The following is a 17,990-nucleotide window of genomic DNA, read 5'->3' as shown; positions in this document are numbered from 1 at the left end:
GCTTTTGGGACATCTCCACATTAGTAGAGTTGAGCCGGTCATCTGGTGTATTGGGGAATACAAAGTTAAAAAGTGGAGCAAAAGATTCACATTTTGTTGAAAGACAGATACAGCAGATTGAGCAGCACAAGCACAACATGGTAGTTCACGAGGTTCGTAACAACGGTACTGTTGTCCTGTTGTATGTGCGCGCGAGGCAGAATGTGACGTCAGCGTTTCCACTGAAAACCCCGGCTTACTGTTTACACGGTAACGGTGTCGGGAGCGTTTCAGAAAAATCCCACTCTGGAGGCCGTTTTCAAAAGTTAGGGTTTTAGGTCGGCTGAAACGCCGTTTTCGTGCAAACGTGAGGCTGAAATGCAACAAAACTTTTGCATTTCACCCTACAACCGTTGTCGTGTAAACGGCCCCAATATGTATAGCCTGTAACGCCACATTATGTAATAACACCCTAACATGTAATAATTAAATACAATTTTCATTTCATTATTCAACAACAATTCTTGAGCGCAGTATTTAATAAACTTTGCCGCATTATTAGTAAGTTCTTACATATGTAGACAGTCACTTTTGACTAAATGTGGATTCCCACACATAATAAGTGAGATTATTTTACATAATGTGGCAAGTTTATTACATATTGCATTCAAGAATGTGATGCAGCAGATTATTACGAAATGTAGGGTTATAGCATAATGAAGTGAAAGTTTGTTACATTATTACATATTGGAGTGTTTTTACATAATATGGCGTTACATAGCCCCTATCGCCCTTTTCACAACCTCATACCTGCACATTTTGAGACCAGTGACATAAGATGACGATGTATTAAAAAAAAGAAAAGACGCAAAAGAAGTAATAAAAAAGGCAAATCGAGGCCACAGTGAGAACCATTTTTACAGATTCTTATTTTGTAGTTTGAGTTGTTCAGATAATTCTCTTGTATCTTGATATGTATGAGTAAATGGGTATATCGTAAATTTCCAGCCTTCTCATCTTTTTCTTATAATATTTTCTTGCCGTCTAGTGAGACTTTTTGAGTAAAATTGTCATTTAGAATAAGGCAATTTCTCAGTGTTGTGGTAGATAATTTATTTTTAACAGTGCTTCCTTGCAATAAATCTAACAAATAAAATCCAAAATATTTAAGAAATGAATTTTTAAATTGCCAGTATGTGTTATTTCTTCATCTTCTACTTTCTACCAAACAAGAGTCATTGGCAGAATAAGCCGTTTGGCATTGACAGAAAAGATTTGGCAAATTTAATGGGAACAACACTCATACTCAGCTCTGCTGTTCATCCCATGTATATACTTTTTACAAATGTGGCAAAGGGGAAATAAATAGGCTTTCCAAAGGTATACGTTTTATTGCCAAGAAGCCTTGTTACAACAAAGAAGTAATCTTCAAAACAAATTGGTCTCAGTTTTTGTGCAAAGTTTAGTTGTTGTTTATTGTTGACAGAAACATTTAGACGTGTTTGTTGCATGTGTTTTTGTTGGCATGTGTCTGACCATCAGCTTCCCTGTCCATCTTTTCCAAAGTGTTAATTTAGTGCTTTACTGACACCTTATGATTATGAATAACATTTTAATTTCACTATAACGCCCCTTGGTCTTTTGTCCTTCCACCAGCATTATTGATTCTCCATCTGTTTCTGTCCACAGCTCTCTCTTTGTAGTAAAACAAATGATTTGGACCTCTTTACCTCTCCCGTGTTTGTCAATAATGTTTAATATCATTACAATAATAACTGGAATGGATGATACCACAGGGATGGAGACCTGTCAGAATTATTGACATGATCTCTGTGTGATGAAGAGGAAGTTTTATAGAGATGGACCCCCTGCCTGTCCCCTTGATTTCTAGCTGTTGATGTCTGCATTAAGCTAAATGAAAGGGTTGTTCAGCCCCTCTCGGTTTGGATTGATCTTTCGCCTACTAGTTGGTCTATTTATGTCCAAGGAAATACTGTGGTGCTTCTGACGTATTAATACTGTGATGCTGCCAATAAGCTGGGCAGCTGCCCTTGACTGGGATGAAAAATGCCCCCCCACGGTGAACAGCAAAGTGTCAGGGAGAACTGTCACCCACCCCCAGCAAAAATAACACACACACACACATAACATGCCACCATCCCACAATCCCCTTGTCCTTCTTTTATCTACCCATTTTGTTCCCCTGCAGGTGGTAATCGTGGGGGGGTTATTAACTAATAGCTGATGTTGTTTGATGAGGAAGTGTTATCAGCAGGTGGGGACTAAGCTTACCTCAAAGACTGAAAGTCTTAAGTTGTGCATGCTTCGATTGCTTAAGCAGAATTTCTCCTCTATGTCTTCACTTAAATTCTACCTAATTTGTTCAATTTTGAATAAGAGACACTAATAAATCACATACATCACGTACAGTATACACAGTATATACATTATATCAAATTTGAGTGACATAATGGAGACAAATGGAAAATTAACACAAAATTCACTTTAATGAAGCGTGGGCTCTTCTCTCTTTTTTCTATCACTGTTTTTCATTTTTTTGTCAAGGGTATACATATTCCACACCAGCTCACACACATAAACACACACAGTGGGCATAGTCTCTGAACGTAAAGAAATTGCTGGATTTAAACTTTAAGAAGGGTTTGTTTGATGGCATGTTTTAAAATTTGTGTTTATAAAAGTCTGAAGGAGATTCTGTCTCTTTTTATGCAGTTGGCGCTGGGGATGTTCCCATATCCACAGGTGAGTTATTCTCTCTCTTTGATAATTCTTAATTCAAGTTATTGCTGTCTTTTACTGTTGACCTCCATAAATTAAGATTCAAATCAGTTTTAGTTATCTTTTTATTTACAAAAGAGCAGGTTTATTACTTTTGAAAAAGTTGTTTTAATCTTCATCTGTGTGACCTTGTGTCAGCAGAATAGCTAGAAAAGGCCTCTACTGTTTTCACATTATTAAAAACTCACAGTCGGACTTATGTGTCCTCCTGGTTGAAACAGTTTTTTTTTCCTGATTAAAAAAAGTTATAATAATTTCTTGGCAGGTAAGAAAATCAGAGGTTGTTCAGCGAACATATTCAGCTATTGTGTTTCATTTAAGAAAATGAATATTTCAAAGGAGTATGTTTGAATAGAAATGTTATTTTATTTACAGTAAGTCATTTATGGGATAAGGCTTTTTAATGATTCCAAAGTTCAAACTGGTCCAATAGTTCTTAGAAATGCTTTTCTTTTCAATCAGGCACTGATAATGAATCAGTAATGAGATTAAGACGTTGACCTCAAATCAGATTTTTCTGTCAAATCTTTTACCAGCTCAATGAAGTGTTCAGTTTTGATATCCTTAGTCTTGTGTGTGAATGTACTGCTTGGATACATTTTTTTCCCCCCTCATTGCATTAAGGTAAAATCCTGCTCAAATGTAATTGCCGAACACAGAAGTAACTTCACAATCCCATCAAGTCTTAATTAGCCCTTTTAAGATGGGTTTATCTCACTAATCCCTAGCTGAGCAATCTAAATCTGGTTACCTCAGGTTACCTCCTGGCCGCCCTGCTTTACAAAATGTGAAGGCACGTATCTTATCTAATGAGGAGGATGCTCTTCCATTGGTTTTCTGTGTGTTGAGAAATCGTGCAACAAAAATCATTGAAAAGTAGTTGGAAGTTTTTTTTTAATATGTAGCTTAGTCAGCAACTGGTCCACACTGATACTGCTCATGTTATTTACGGTTTGATAGCCCTGTCAGTCCAATTAAATTTGCTGTTAAATCAAGATATATAGTATGTTTTAACTACTCCAGTCTGCCCAGAGATTGTGTAAGTGACACCTTTTTTCAGCACAAGTATTTATGGCATAAAAGGCACCATCCAGCAAAAAATCTAACTGGATGTTACAGACATCTTAAAAAAAAAAAACTGCACTTCTAAAAGATCATAGCTAGAATAGAATCAGCTGCTACAGTCGTGTACCTCTGTTTAAAGATGCAAGAGATATCCAAATGTTTGCCACAAGAATGAATTCAGCACCTTGTTCAGCAGGGAGCCCCCATCTGTGAATCAGAGCAGAGTCGTGATGCAGCTCTTCTCTTATTTCCTGTAATGATTATTAATTCTTGAGCCATGATTTCATAGCATTTAAAAACATTTGTGCATGAGAGCAAAGGTGTGTTTATGCAAACCCTAAATTGCACAGTGATGTAAATGTCACACAATGATCAATCTGTTACTCTGCATGTGTATGACGACAGCCTGGGGCGTGTCTGATTTTTAAGTGTGGTTTTTGCCTTCATTTAATGCTTCCATTATCATGTTAATTGTGAGCGTAGTTCTGCAAATGGACGGTAATTTACTTTACATTCACTGATATAAATAGAGTATACAAAATAGACTAGATACACCTCTTAGTTTATAGATGAGGCTCTCCAGTGTTTCGCAGCTCCCCTCATCTCAGTGTTAATTTTCCCCTAACTCCATATGGTACTGCAGACACTTCACCTGCAGGCTGTAGCAGAGCGGTGTGGCGAGAGCGCACGGATCCAGCTTGTCAGGCGCAGCCAGCCAAAGTCCTCAGGCCTAAGCTGTCATTTTTGCAGACGCTGGCACAGCTGTCTGTGCAAAACCCCCTGCTGCACTGCACAGAGAACATTTTAGTGCAGGCTGAGGGAGAAGTATGAAACAATGAGAGGGATTACAAGAAAATCAGTGGCTGCTTAGTTTTCTCAGTGTTTGCTCTGTTGCCTTTCTTTGTCTGCAGTTTGTCTCTTGAAGTCATCTTCGTTTTTATTTGATCACCTGTGATTCTTTTTTCACAACAGCAGGTGGAGAAGACATGTAAATTGCTAAGCACAGGAAAATGAAAAGAAATCACGCTGTTGTTACTGATAAGCATAGGTAGAAAGCAGCTGCTCTCACAGAAAAAACAGATATAATAGTGGATCTGCATTAAAGAGGAGAGGTATTAAAACAGTGCATCAACAAGGAGGATGTAATTAGAGTGTTTTTGTGCAGAGCTTGTTGCTGTCAGAATGAACAGGTATGCAAGGAAATTTTTAAGGCTGATCAACCACTTCTCTGTTCTCCTGCACAGAGAAAAAGGTAAATATAAAGAAGGCTTGAATGGGTTGCCAGATACTGTATGGCGACACCCTCAATAAAAATCTTTTTATTGAGTAACACTAATTTAAAATGATTATAATCTGCAGGATAGATGTTGATGATTACACAGAAATATTAATCTCTCATGTTTATTTTTTTTTCCTGGGTGTGTTAGTGTGTGCTTCCCTGTGGCTTGTATCTGTGGATGTGTAGCTGATGCATCATCTCATTCATTTTTTTTGTGCGTTTGTATGCACACACAGTGGAATCATCGCTTCATGTTCGTCATGACTAGAAGTGGTTCCTTTAATTCCTCTTCACCACATGTCGGGATTCATTTGCGTCCTTTGTCAGGAGTTAATGGAGTTTTTTGCACGGCTCGCTCTGAAAGTCTTTGAAGACACCAGACCTGATTTGATGCGTATACAGCCGCCAGCGATATTGCTTCTGATTGATTTGTTGTCGTTTGTTTGTTCCATTGTTGTTTTTTGCTTCTTGATTCTCAAATTTGAATTTATTTCTGGATGAAATATGTCAGTTTTTCCGCATGTAGGTTTCAGGAGCTTCCATTAAACATCACTGCATCCATCAAAAAGAGCAGAAACACTCTTGCTGATTTTAGTTTTTTATGTTTCAAACGTAAATGAAAAGATATGTTGTTGTGGCACTGTGCTTTCTCTGCACCCTGCACTAGCTCCAAACCTTCTCTTTTTTTAGCTTTCCTTTATTATTTACCATTCTGTTTGGACCATTTGATCCCCATTTAGTCTTTACATAACTATTAAACAATATGAAAAATATTTGCCCTTTTCTTATGAATCATAGGCATCAGGAGCTTCACCACACCTCTAATATTCATTATCCGGTTAATTTTTAACAAAACTTTCAGAGCACCAACATGACCTTGTGTTTTGGTCATATCACAAGCATTTTGTGAGTTTTAGAGAGTACTGACTGAGGATGAGCGCCATCAGTGTGGGAAAAATCGGAGAAAACTGCAGTTAGTTGATGTTTTTAACACCCTGCAAATTTAAGCTAGCTCTGCTGTGGCTGTTATGGTGGTTCCCTTTGGAGGAGGGGAAAAAAGCTGTCTAATCTTTGAACTGTTTCATGTGCTGCTTTGTTCAAAAAAATGGAAATCTGACATCAAAAATTGAATCTGTAACTCAATTTTCACTCTGTGGTTTAGATAATGATTAAAGGTTGTTGAGGCTCTTATCAGCACGGTTCTACATCTCAGAAACACAAGAAGACACCATGCTTAGCTGTCAAGCATCAATATATTTGCTCTTCTCAGATCAGGTGTCAAAAAATGGTTTGTAGGGATTTTTAATTGGTGTCTTTTAAAGTGTAAATGTTATATTAAACACTGCTCACCCTCAGGACGAACACTTGATAATGACATGTCTACTACACAATCAGCACACAGTGATGAGACAAGAGCTAAAGATAAGGAGAGACTACCTAACACGTCTTTCTGAGATGTGGTCAAGCAACCTAGTACAAGAAGAATAAGTGCTCAATTATGCTTGAATAAGTTTGTCTCCCACTATCCAATTTCAACCCCTGGAGCAGCACGCAATTTTGTCCTAGTAATTATTTCTGAACAAATTAGTTTTCCATAGTTGCCTTTAATGTGTCTGAATCAGGCAAAACTGGATATAAAGGCAGTTTAGGAGTCTCTTGGTATTTGCAGAGTGTGAAAACCTGTATTTAATTGAGTGAATCAATAAGTGCTCTAATGCACTGTCAAAAGGCTGAGAGAAATTAGCAATTTATTTACCAAACAGTATTAGACTTATAGCTGAGCTGATGTTTCATGCTCTTGATCATTTAGTCTTTGTGATGCAGTTATTAATTTGGCTCTTTAGATTGAACTGATTGCTGTTAAGATTTCAGTCCTCATGGTTTTTAATGAGAAACATGAACACTTCTGACTTTGACATCAGTGTCACTTTAAGAACATAATTATGATATCTTCAAAGGTCTACTCAAACTGTTATTGATTTTAACCCTTTGGGCAAATCTTGAAGCCAATGTTATTTTTTTCCACACAGTCAAAAATCACCCTGTTATAAAAAATTAAACATTTAATCCTGCGGTCATTTATAAACATAGGTAACATAGCATGTGGTGACCCGTTTGTTGTCAGTGTTGCACATGTGAAATTGAGCATGCTCAGTCCAAAGCCTGCTCATATTGTTTGTAACAGTTATTCTACAGCCCAGCACACCCGGATAACCTGCAGGGCAGGAATAAAGTAGCACTCTGAAAAGAAGCATCAGTGGATTTTACCCCCATTCTCCACAAATGAGAGCAAGGCCATTAACATTTGTGTGTTTTCATTATGTAAATGGTGTTAACGCATACTCACAAATTGCCAACAGGAAAGCAATAATTTTCTCCTAGTGATCATAATGTGTCCAAGTGCATCATCTTGATTATGACACGCTAATTACATATTGCCTCTTCTCCTCTTTTCTGTCTTGCCCTACAGATTCAGAAAAACCAAGGATCTTTAATGGTAAGTTTTATTGCATTAGAATAGCAGAAAAGAAAATAAGTCTCCCACACTATAGTCTGTTACTCATGGTTGGCTTTCTCATTTGGAAAAAAAAGAAACTCAAGATGCATTTTTGCAGTGAATTATTAGATCATGCTTAAACTGCTGCTATTACATTAGGTGTCATTATGGAAGAATACAGAACTTAAAGGAGCTAAAGGATGGCTTTGCCTGAGCTCGCTGCATTTGATTAATCTAAGCAGATACTCTTTATCACACTATTGATTTTCCTTATTGCCAGGAAATTCCAAGCAGGCTATCATTTTTTTTTCCATCTGTGTCTCTCCACTTCCAGCCTCTCCAGTTACTGCAATGCATCGTTGATGAGGTGAGTCGTCGTCTTATGTGCTTTTGCATCTAAAGTCAGTCCTAATGGCCCGGAAAGCTTATATTTTGTTTCCTAATGAAGCAAACCACTCAGGCGGCTTTGCTCCCCACTCACTCAGCCCTTCACCCTATGAAACTGCCTCAGGCAAAACACATATGCACCCGCACATTACTGCAGAGGTTGGACCTGTCATGAGTGACACAAACAGAAACACAGCTCTGAATTCTGTATACAACACTGGCGCTACCAAAGCAGACCAAAACGTGCTGTTTTCACAAGATATGTTTCTTTAGAAAAAAGGAGGCAAGACACACTAACCTAACTTAAAATTTGATATGTGAACATGTGTGCTGAAAACCAGTGTTAGGGATGGGCATTCAAAAACTATCCTCTTCCTACATTAATCAAGCAAAATGTAGGAAAACTGAAATCAATCAGAGAAGCAAGAATTCTTTTTTCCTCCAGCACACAGTTTGTTGTTTGGGATACATAAAAGCCTGGCTTCTTGATCTTTTGTATCTTTTTTGTGTCTGTGCACCTGAATGTGTGAGCTCACATGTTCTTTCTGTTTCATCACCTTTCCCTTCTCAACCTCACACGGAAAAGAAACATCACCCCACTTCTCTTTCCTGAACAAGCCCTCCAAACCACATCACCAGCCATATCGCTCAAACATACAGTGTCACTTGTCTTTAACTGCCTATAGATAGGCCTTAATTAATAATTAAATACTTTTGGGTTGTAATGGATTGACCTGTGCTGAACTGTTCATTAGTCAGCTCGACAGAGGCATCGCTCAAACTACTTTTTTCCTGTGCCTTGTCCTGTCCCTCCACTCAGAGCAAGAGAACATTTTTCGTGTCCCAAGTGAGCCAGCACTTCTGAACTGTCCCAGCTAATGTAGTGTTTTAGGCGAGGAGACAAGAATATAAGCACTCTGAGGGAGAATTTAAAGGTTCAGTGTGCAGTAGATTATCCAGAGAAGTGCATACCGAAGTGTTTATTTTCACAGGACAGACTGCACTTTGCTTACTTCTGCACGGATGCTTGTCAGAAACCTGAAGGAGGTTTTTATGAATGACTTTTTGATCTATAGTAAAATGCCCTTTTTCCTGTGGTTGTGTCCCGCCTTACCTGAAACATGCAGGTTTACAAATAACACTTATTGAAAGGTATGGCAATAACTTTTCTGCACAATGAGAATCAGGTGATTACATAATTAACAAAAAAAGTATTTGATAATGTTACGTTGATTATTAGTTGAATTATATTGTCATCAATATGAAATTGGCACCAAACTGAACTAATAACTCTTAGCTAATTCTGAGAATCTTTATTCTTCCCCTTTGTGGATCCGCATTTGATTAGAATTTGTTATGTATTTTTTTTTAACTTGCTCAGTGGGTTAACTTCCAGGATCTTGACCTACCGTGGTTTATTATTTTTTTATTAGGCATGTAGACCTCTGTTTTTCTGTCTGTGGTAGTCCCCAAGGCACTTTCCTCGGCCCCTCGTTGTTCTGTGATTACGTCCTGCTGCAAAGACACAAACATGTTGGTACAGTTGTGATGAGTGTTAAACTTTTTTAAACTATTCCATCTAAATGTGAATAATTTTTTATCACTCTCCAGGATGCCTAAGCCCAAAATATTACAAAAAATGTTTCTGCAGCTCCAAAACAGGGTGCAAAATTACATTTAAAAAAAAAACAAAATCCAACAATTTTCTCTTAAAGTTCTTTGATATTGTGTTGAACTAATTCACCAGAGATTTGAAAGTTGTTTTAAAGACTGAATGACTAATAAGCTCCAGTGAGTGGATCATTAATATTATCACAGCTACAAGTTTTGTGCTCAGTGGGGGGATGGAGTGTGACAGTCTGATTCTCTTTTGGCTTTTCAGCTTCATAAGAAAACATCACCAAGAACGACTCAACCAAAAGATTTTAGTCTCCTGAGCTCAGAAGAAGAACTAGAGAAAATCAGAGAAAAACTATTAATCAGGGTTAAGCTTTTGAAATACAGACAGATTTAATCATTCAAAGTGGACTGTAACATTCAGCTAAGTCTCAAATATTGAAGGTGGCTGAATGTATTGAAAGTATTTGAACACAGAATTTAATATTTTCCAAGGAGAGTGGCCTCAAAAATCATGAAGTGATTAATTGTAAGAAAAATTCAACTCATTGGACAGACATTGTTGGACTGGGGAAGTAAAATTAATCATTAATAGAAAGGCCAGGGCTCAGTTTGCACAATGGTTTCACCTGTTGTTGAATCGACAGCCAAGATGTGATTAAGATTATTGCCTGATTGGTGAATTATGGTTAGAGTCTTGTAAAATTAGTGTGTGTTTTTTATACTAACAGGCTCATGTTACTGAGCTTAGGTCTTGTTTCTCTTTAGTTGTTTCTACCATCTGTCTGCTGTCCACCCTCATTAATGTGCCCCTCTCCTCCATTTGTTGAATAGCAAGTGGCTCCACCAATAAAGAACTCCCACTTTATTTTCAAGCCTGTAATTACTGATCTAATTTTGCCTAATAATTGCTTCATGGCAATCACATGTATATTTACTTGTACCCTTGTACCCTCCAAGTGTGTGTTCTGTCTCATAGTGGAGCCCGTTGACAACCAGCAGAATAATTCACTCAGACTCACCACTTTCATCAGCCTGCTTGTCTTTTGTGCCATCGCCTGCTGTCACATCAAAGCTGCAGCGGTGTTGCACTCAGCTGGAGACATGAATACATGCATAAACGTGTGTGTTTGTGTCTGCAGAAAGGTGCATGTGCATGCAAATATGTGAGGAAAGTGCAGAGAGAGATTTTGTTCTGATTTAGCTTACACAACATATGAATTAGTTGTGTTGTCAACACTTTTGCACAAACTGCTTGATCGTTCATGTGTGTGTATGTGTGTGTTCAACATAGTACAGTGGTTGCAAATTATTTGGTACTCTCACTCTAACCGAGTGCACACTTCGACTTGTGGTGTGCAGTGCTCAAGGGCATTTGTTTGTGCGTGCCTGTGTGTGTGTGTATGGGCTATGATATATTGCTCATCCAAGCGGCGGCAGCACTGTGAAGTGCAGTGAGATTAGAGGGGAACCCATTCCTTTGTTAATTTAAATGGGTTCATGCATCATGCTTTGCAGAAGCCTGCCGATCAGAGCATTAAGGAATGGTGAACACTGCCCAGAGGTGTTTTTAATGGCGCAGCAGGGTTTCAGATGTAAAGAGGTGTAATTCCCTGCATTTGAATAAATGCCTGGCTTTGAAATGTAGCTTTATGATATTTGTGTGTTTGGGAGTTTAGGGGTTAATGTCTTTGTTGATATCATTGGATGTCGCTGCTCATATTCTAAACCTTGCACCTTGTAGAAGCCCATAACGTAATAATAACCCATAATGTAATAAATTTGGTCTTTTAAAATGAAATAGGCCCATAACGTAATAACTGACCAATAACGTAATCAAAGTCCTGAACCTATAATGTAATAACTTTTGACCAATAACTCAATAACTTAGTACGTTACTGGCGTGATGCAAAAAAAAAAAAACCTTTGAAAATGTAATAACTTAGCCGATAACGTAATAACCAGCCAAGAGTGTAATACATTTGACAATGTTATAGGTGAAAAACATAATAACTGACCGTAACAGTGTATAGAATATCAGTTAGTTCCTCAAAAAGTATTCATTTTTGTCATGAAAAATGCAATCTTTGTTAAAACTCTGTAACAGTTGTTCCTTAAATCTACTTTATTTGTTGTGGCTTGTGTTCTTCAAAATAAAATTAAACAATAAATAACAAAATTGAGTTTAGATCCTGAACTGAACAATAGAACAATGGAATTGAACATATTTAACCTGAGCACAAAAATAATGACGATTACTGTTACCTTTTCTTACATTTTAACATTCAAATAAAAAAAAAAATCTAATTTAATTTACTTTCTACATTGAAAAATACATCAACTTGTCTTTTGCAAATAGCTCTTAAAGACTACTGCTGCGTCCAGCAGCTCTTAACAGTAAAAGAGAGAGAGTTATAACTATATATTTTTTAATAATTATGAATCTAATTATTGAAGTTATTACGTCATAGGTTCAGGATTTTGATTACGTTATTGGTTAGGTATTACGTTATGGACCTATTACATTTTAAAAAGGCCAAATTTATTACATTATGGGTCGTATGGGTCATTATTACGTTATGGGCTTCTACACACCTTTACCTACAAGTCAGCTCACTTTTGATATTTTCTGATAGTACCATCTGCACATGAAGGAAACCTTCCTGGGTTGTAAAGCAATTGTAAGGAATGAGTCGGACAACCAAGAGTCCACAATCTCAATGTCCATTCCCTGAATTTTTTCCGATGTGATTGGGGTGTGTTTGTGCTGGCAAGAGTTGACCATAATTTCTTTGATTTTCCTTGAAAGAAGAAGAAGAAGAATAGTGCTGGCATTATCCACATCAGGTCAGATCCTGTAGTTTCTATTGTCACCATCAGTGTAGAGGCAGAGAGTGGCAGAGCTGTCAGAAAGCTCTGTTTAAGAAAAAGGAAATGGAGTAATTCTAATCCTATAGCTTTTCAAACACATTTTTTACCTTCCTTATTTTTTCCTCCAAAGATATTGAAGGAAAAATTAGTGTAAATGGTCCGGGATATTCATGTAAACAGCAAAGGTAGAGGAGAAGAGAAAAGATAGAGTAATGATACAAAGGGCAGTAATAGAGGGTCAGTCTGGAGCAGCTGTCCTACAAGACATGCTTCGTTGGGCCTCTTGACAACATGTAGCAGCTCTGACACACACACACACACACACACACACTAACACCACTTTTGTCAGAGACACTCTCATACTTTGAGTGAAACTTGGGTTAAGGTTTGTATTTTAGTTTAAGCTTTTGGAGCTTTGAAGTTGTAATGGTAGAGGAATTTAAAAAATGTGTCATCACTGGTTAAAAAAAAATCTGCTAACAAGGAATGTTACTTTGACATAATGAAGCCCACTGTGCTAAATGTCTTCACAGTCCATCATTCTGAGCAAGAAAGTGTGAGCATCTTTGTCCTGCACTGTGTGATTAAAAAGTTCACAGTTTGGAAAAACAATCAACAAAATGATGTCATAGAAAAGTTGAAGACATGAATGACTGCCACCCAGAAATGTTGCCGTCATTTGAAAGGTTTCACAGCATTTGACATTTTAATCATCACAGTCTTATCAAGGAACACCTTCAGGTATCTTTTTTTTTTCGTTTTTTTAAAGCCTCTAAGTCTTTCCCCCAACACAATCCACACTCAGACACACACTTTGTCCCTCAACAGTTTGAAACTTATCTTCCAGATCACAAACTGAAAACTGTTCTGATAAAAAGTTGAAAGAGAAAAGGGGGCCTTCATTACAATGATGTTAAAAGAAGCACAAAAGAATATTTTTGTGTTTTATTCTTTTCCCTTAACACTCAGTTATCATCACTTTGATGTGTCTTAAAAGCATACATTACGTTTTACCTCACATCATTTGTGACAGAATAAAACCATCACTCTTGTCTTTGAATCTATCTTTCAGAATTTGTACATCTTTTAGATATAGATGAGCGTTACCACAAAACAGATCAAGATGAGCTGCTTCAGCTATTGTTGGAGCACAGGACAACCTGGGAGAGATTTTGGAAGGATCAGCTGTTAGTCCTACAATGGTTTACATTGAAATACATTAAACCATTCTTATCTTTATCATCATTAAAGATATTTTCTTTGCCGTGTCAGTATGTCTGTGTTAGTCCTGTGAGCTTCCTACAGGAATAAAATGTAATGTGATGTCTTGATTGTTGTTGCCCTCCTCACAGGATCCTCCAGTTCTTCCTGTCGGCCAATTTAGTGAAAAGTTTGTTCACTTCATCACGCAGTGGTGAGTCAGTTACAGCTGTTGTTTAATATGCTTTGATACTAAAAGACAGATGCATAATTGATTTTAAAATGAACCTCCTAAAATTTTAAATGGAATTTTATTTGTTTCAAAGCCTTTTGTGTTTTTTTGTGCACTTGTTCGGGGATCTTGTTTGCCAAACACATTAAGTCCATCCCGAAACAACCATTATAGCCTCACACAGCCAGACTGAACAAATACAAAGACCACAGGCTAGATTTGACATGGATAAAATGAATTTTAACGATATAATGGTGTACAATGGGATTAAAGTGACTGTGTAATTTAATGCATTGTGGTTACAATTGTGTAATCTCAGTTGTTTTCAGATTGATTGATCAAATGCATTTGGACAGAGACAATATTGACCCTGTCTTTGCCTCTGAATCATTAGCCTCTTGTAACCTTTACAGTTAAACAAGCATCAACAAACACACCCAAACCACAGGCAGTGTGGAAGCTGCTGGCTCTGCCAGCTGTTGTTTACCCACAATGCCTGCTTTGTTCAAACAAGGTGCCTCTCTCTCAGGACACACTGAGGAACTGGTGTCCTGTCCTGCCTCGGTGCAGCACTGGCACCATCTTTACCCTGATTTACTCAGAGTCAGGGCCTTTTATTGTGGTATCATCAAATTAAATTACTACCTTATGCTGAAACCTTGCATCATTTTCCCAAAAACCCTCATGTGGGTCATTCTAACTGCTTGTTTCTATCTGTGTGCAGAGGAGGACTTCTACACAAAAGCACTGAACAAGTGCCTTTCCTGCTTAAGTTTAAGTGTTTTGATTAATAAGAAAATTAATTGAAATAAGAAATATTAATTAAATAGCTTTTTTGAAAAAATTGTACGGTTTTGTTTGATGATGGAGAATTTCATCTGTTGAGACTTGTCTTCTGTTTCTGTGTCACGAAAGTTCATATTTCACGCCTCCTCTTTAATCTTCATGTATAATTGAAAATTTAGCGTTTCAAATTAAAGTTAGAACAAAAAATGTCTTGCACACTCACAAACACTACTTGAATAGTGTCTGGGTATTGACTGGTTGTATTTTTATTTTATTTTTTTCTCAGTATGCGACGGCAACCCAAAGAGAGGCCTGCCCCGAATAACCTCATGGTAAGTAAAACCAAGCCTTCCATTAACCAGCTCCAAGGACTGTGAAATATAAGTTTTGAATAACTGCGCACAGAGGGTAATCATATTCATGCATTCCAATAAAAATTCAATTAAACATTATTTTATTATCTCTGTAGTATTTCAAACATACAATTGTATTTTTGGAAATGATTGAGGTCTTTTGGGTCAAGGACCCTTGAAGTTTGTATTGCTGTGTGGGAACAGCAGTAATGAACTTTATGTTACCCATAAAAAGTGTCAGAGAGCTCCGGAAGAAAACCTTGAGGTATGATTGAAATGTACTTCAGCGATAATTCGTTCAATTCACCTCATTGGAGCCAGAATGAATAAATTGGGCCAAGCTGTTGAACAAGAGTCGAATATTTCCAGTTTACAGAAAATAAGTTTTATAGCCTAATGAAAATTTGAGCAAGGGACAAAAGGAAGTTATTTGAAGTGCTTGTGTGTGTGTTCGTGTGTACCTGTGCCAGTAACATTAAGAAATTTGCTAATTATCATGTAGACTTATTTTGACATTCCCCTTTACTCCAACTAATTAACTTCATCAAATCCTGAAAGTTTTCTCTGTGACCTCAAAGCTTGTCTGCTAATTGACAGGAGAAAGAAAGCAAATCTTTTTTATCCTTGAATGTTATTTTTTTTATCATACGTCTTCTGTTGTTGTGATGTGAAACTGGTAAAAAGTAAAATGCAAACAGATTGTTTGGTGGATGCTGGATGACTTATAAATTTCCAAACAGACTTGGATCAGCTCAGTCAAAGAATTCAAGTGAAATGCTTCCTCCCACTGTCGACGGTGTTTTTCTCTGTCCCAGCATGAGCACACGAAGCCCCAGGAGTTTGCGCAAACCACCTTTTAAGAGTTGCAACACGCTCTGGTTTCTGTGTTAGGTCCAAGGACAGCGACAGTGAGGTCCACAGGGAGGGACGGGGTGACGGCTTGTGTTGTGGGATGATTGGAGGTGGAGGGTGTAAATGCAGAGCTGCTAACAGATTGTATGTTCTCAGTCTCACACCAGAAAGGAGGAGGAAAGAGAAATGTTGTCAGACACTTATCGGGAATTCTGCCTCCAGGCTAAAGTGTTTCTCTGGAGGCAGAGGCAGAGCGCAGCAGGGTTTGGGGGAACTTGGCTTGTTGTGTAGGTTATGAGATGCTTTGGATTGAACTGTTCTTGTTCCTGTTGAGCTCCTTTCACACTGTTTTTCTAGGATGTATAAGTCTGACTTCAGACTTACTCTAGTGGTGAGGAAGTTTATTTAAAAATTAATCGTTTCTCTTATAACTTAGTCTGTCTAAACGTCCAGTGCACACACTTTTCAGCAGTTTGATTGAGAATATGAAGACTCACCATCTAAGTAAACTCTCCAAACTTCTTTGTCTACATCACCTTCTCCCCAATCTGCTCTACATTCCCACTTCGCCCCACTTTCTTCACATTCGTTGTGATTCACTTTGAAATATTCACAGTTCTCCCTCTCTTTCTGCCTACATGTCTCATTTTTCCTTTCCCTATATCTCTGTCCTCCTGGAGGCCTTTCATTTCTCCCTCTGTCTCACTGAACTGAGATGTAAGGTCATGGATGCCTGCCTCTTTGCCTCCCGTCTGCTGATTGTCTTTCTCCTCTTTCCTTCTCGTTCCCCCTCTCTCTGCTTCCCCATTCCCTCAGCCTCCTGAGTACATTAAAACTCTTTACCTATTCTATCTGTATGTTAATGTACCAATCCGCGACCCCCCCTTTTCTCTTCTCTCTGCTGTACAGAAAGTGCCACCATTTGCTTCAGTTTTTATCTCTGCAACTCATTTTTCCTGGAAGATAATGCGCAGAATCGCATAATAGTGCAGACACTGAGCAAATAATGTTGTTTTATGGCCATTCAGACTCACCTTGTTGCTCTAGTTTGCTCATCAGGTTTCAGCGTGTGGTTTGTCTAATCACTGGTATCGCTTTCCTGATGTTATTTTCTCTGGGATTTTATCCTATTAGAGCTTCTATAAAGGGCTGCTGTTTGATTGCATCCCTGCTCTTGATGGGTTCTCCCCCTGAAGCTTTACACTGTGCTATAACTACTTGCTCAAGATGTTTTGCACATAATATTAATATTCTGTCCAATTCGGTTCAACTTTTTAAACCCTAGAAGTCTTTTATGGGAGGTGTCTTTGTCCCAGTGGAGGCTTTTTGCCTGAACATCCAACCAACAAACACCTTACAAACTTGTTGTAAGCATTTATGTTTGTTCTTTAATACATAATGACATGTTTTGATTAATCTTATTTTAAGAACTGGCTTTTTGTTTGTTGAAAAAGCACAATCACTGTCCTCATGCGTGTACACTCTATTTATGTTTGTGGATCAATCACTTTTGTATGAATTTTGCTCAATAGACCTACGAAAGTTCCAGTTAGCTACAGTCTTCAGTCTTTAAGTGAAACCAGACCCAACTAAAGCATGTTTCTACATCAACCTGTTCTTCAGTTTTTTGCAGACTGAACAGTTGTGTCCTTGAACATTTAAAAACCTCCAGAGTTGAATCATTACCTCCACCAAGGAGGTTGTGCTTTTGGGAGAGTTTGCCTGTCTGTTTGTCTGTGAAGAACATAACTCAAAAAGTTATGAATGCAGATCTTGATGAAATTAAATTTTCAGGAAATGTTTAAAATCGTATAAGGAAGAAGTGATTACATTTTGGAGGTGATCTGGATCACCATCTGGATCCAGGACTTTTTTAAAGGATTCTTTATCATTGGGAGATATTCTGGATACTAAGATCTGGAATATGAAATATGTACTGGTCATCATAATTTTCAACACTGTCAGGTAACAAATTATCGCACAAACCTGCAACTAACACCAAATTGTAGCAGACAGTCTGCTGAAAGGGAGTATAACATTAAAGTCGGACTAAAGTGTTGTGTGAAAAATCAC

General features: G+C 37.8%; 1 protein-coding gene across 1 annotated transcript in view; it reads left to right on the top strand.

The window, feature by feature from the left end:
• map2k5 (mitogen-activated protein kinase kinase 5) overlaps window positions 1-17,990 on the top strand; it is a 48,282-nt gene that overhangs the window by 21,829 nt on the left and 8,463 nt on the right. Inside the window, exons 17-21 of the mRNA XM_074666978.1 lie at window positions 2,713-2,742; window positions 7,593-7,619; window positions 7,954-7,986; window positions 13,847-13,908; window positions 14,999-15,044. Of these exons, the coding sequence (XP_074523079.1) occupies window positions 2,713-2,742; window positions 7,593-7,619; window positions 7,954-7,986; window positions 13,847-13,908; window positions 14,999-15,044 (198 nt within the window). The remainder of the gene's footprint in view (window positions 1-2,712; window positions 2,743-7,592; window positions 7,620-7,953; window positions 7,987-13,846; window positions 13,909-14,998; window positions 15,045-17,990) is intronic.

This window comes from Halichoeres trimaculatus, unplaced genomic scaffold, assembly GCF_033239565.1.
Source record: "Halichoeres trimaculatus isolate MK-OKI-2021-1 unplaced genomic scaffold, fHalTri1.1 fHalTri1_scaffold_3, whole genome shotgun sequence".
NCBI classification, from domain to species: domain Eukaryota; kingdom Metazoa; phylum Chordata; class Actinopteri; order Labriformes; family Labridae; genus Halichoeres; species Halichoeres trimaculatus.
Note: the sequence above shows the minus strand (reverse complement) of the source record. Positions and strands in the feature narration are given on the sequence as shown.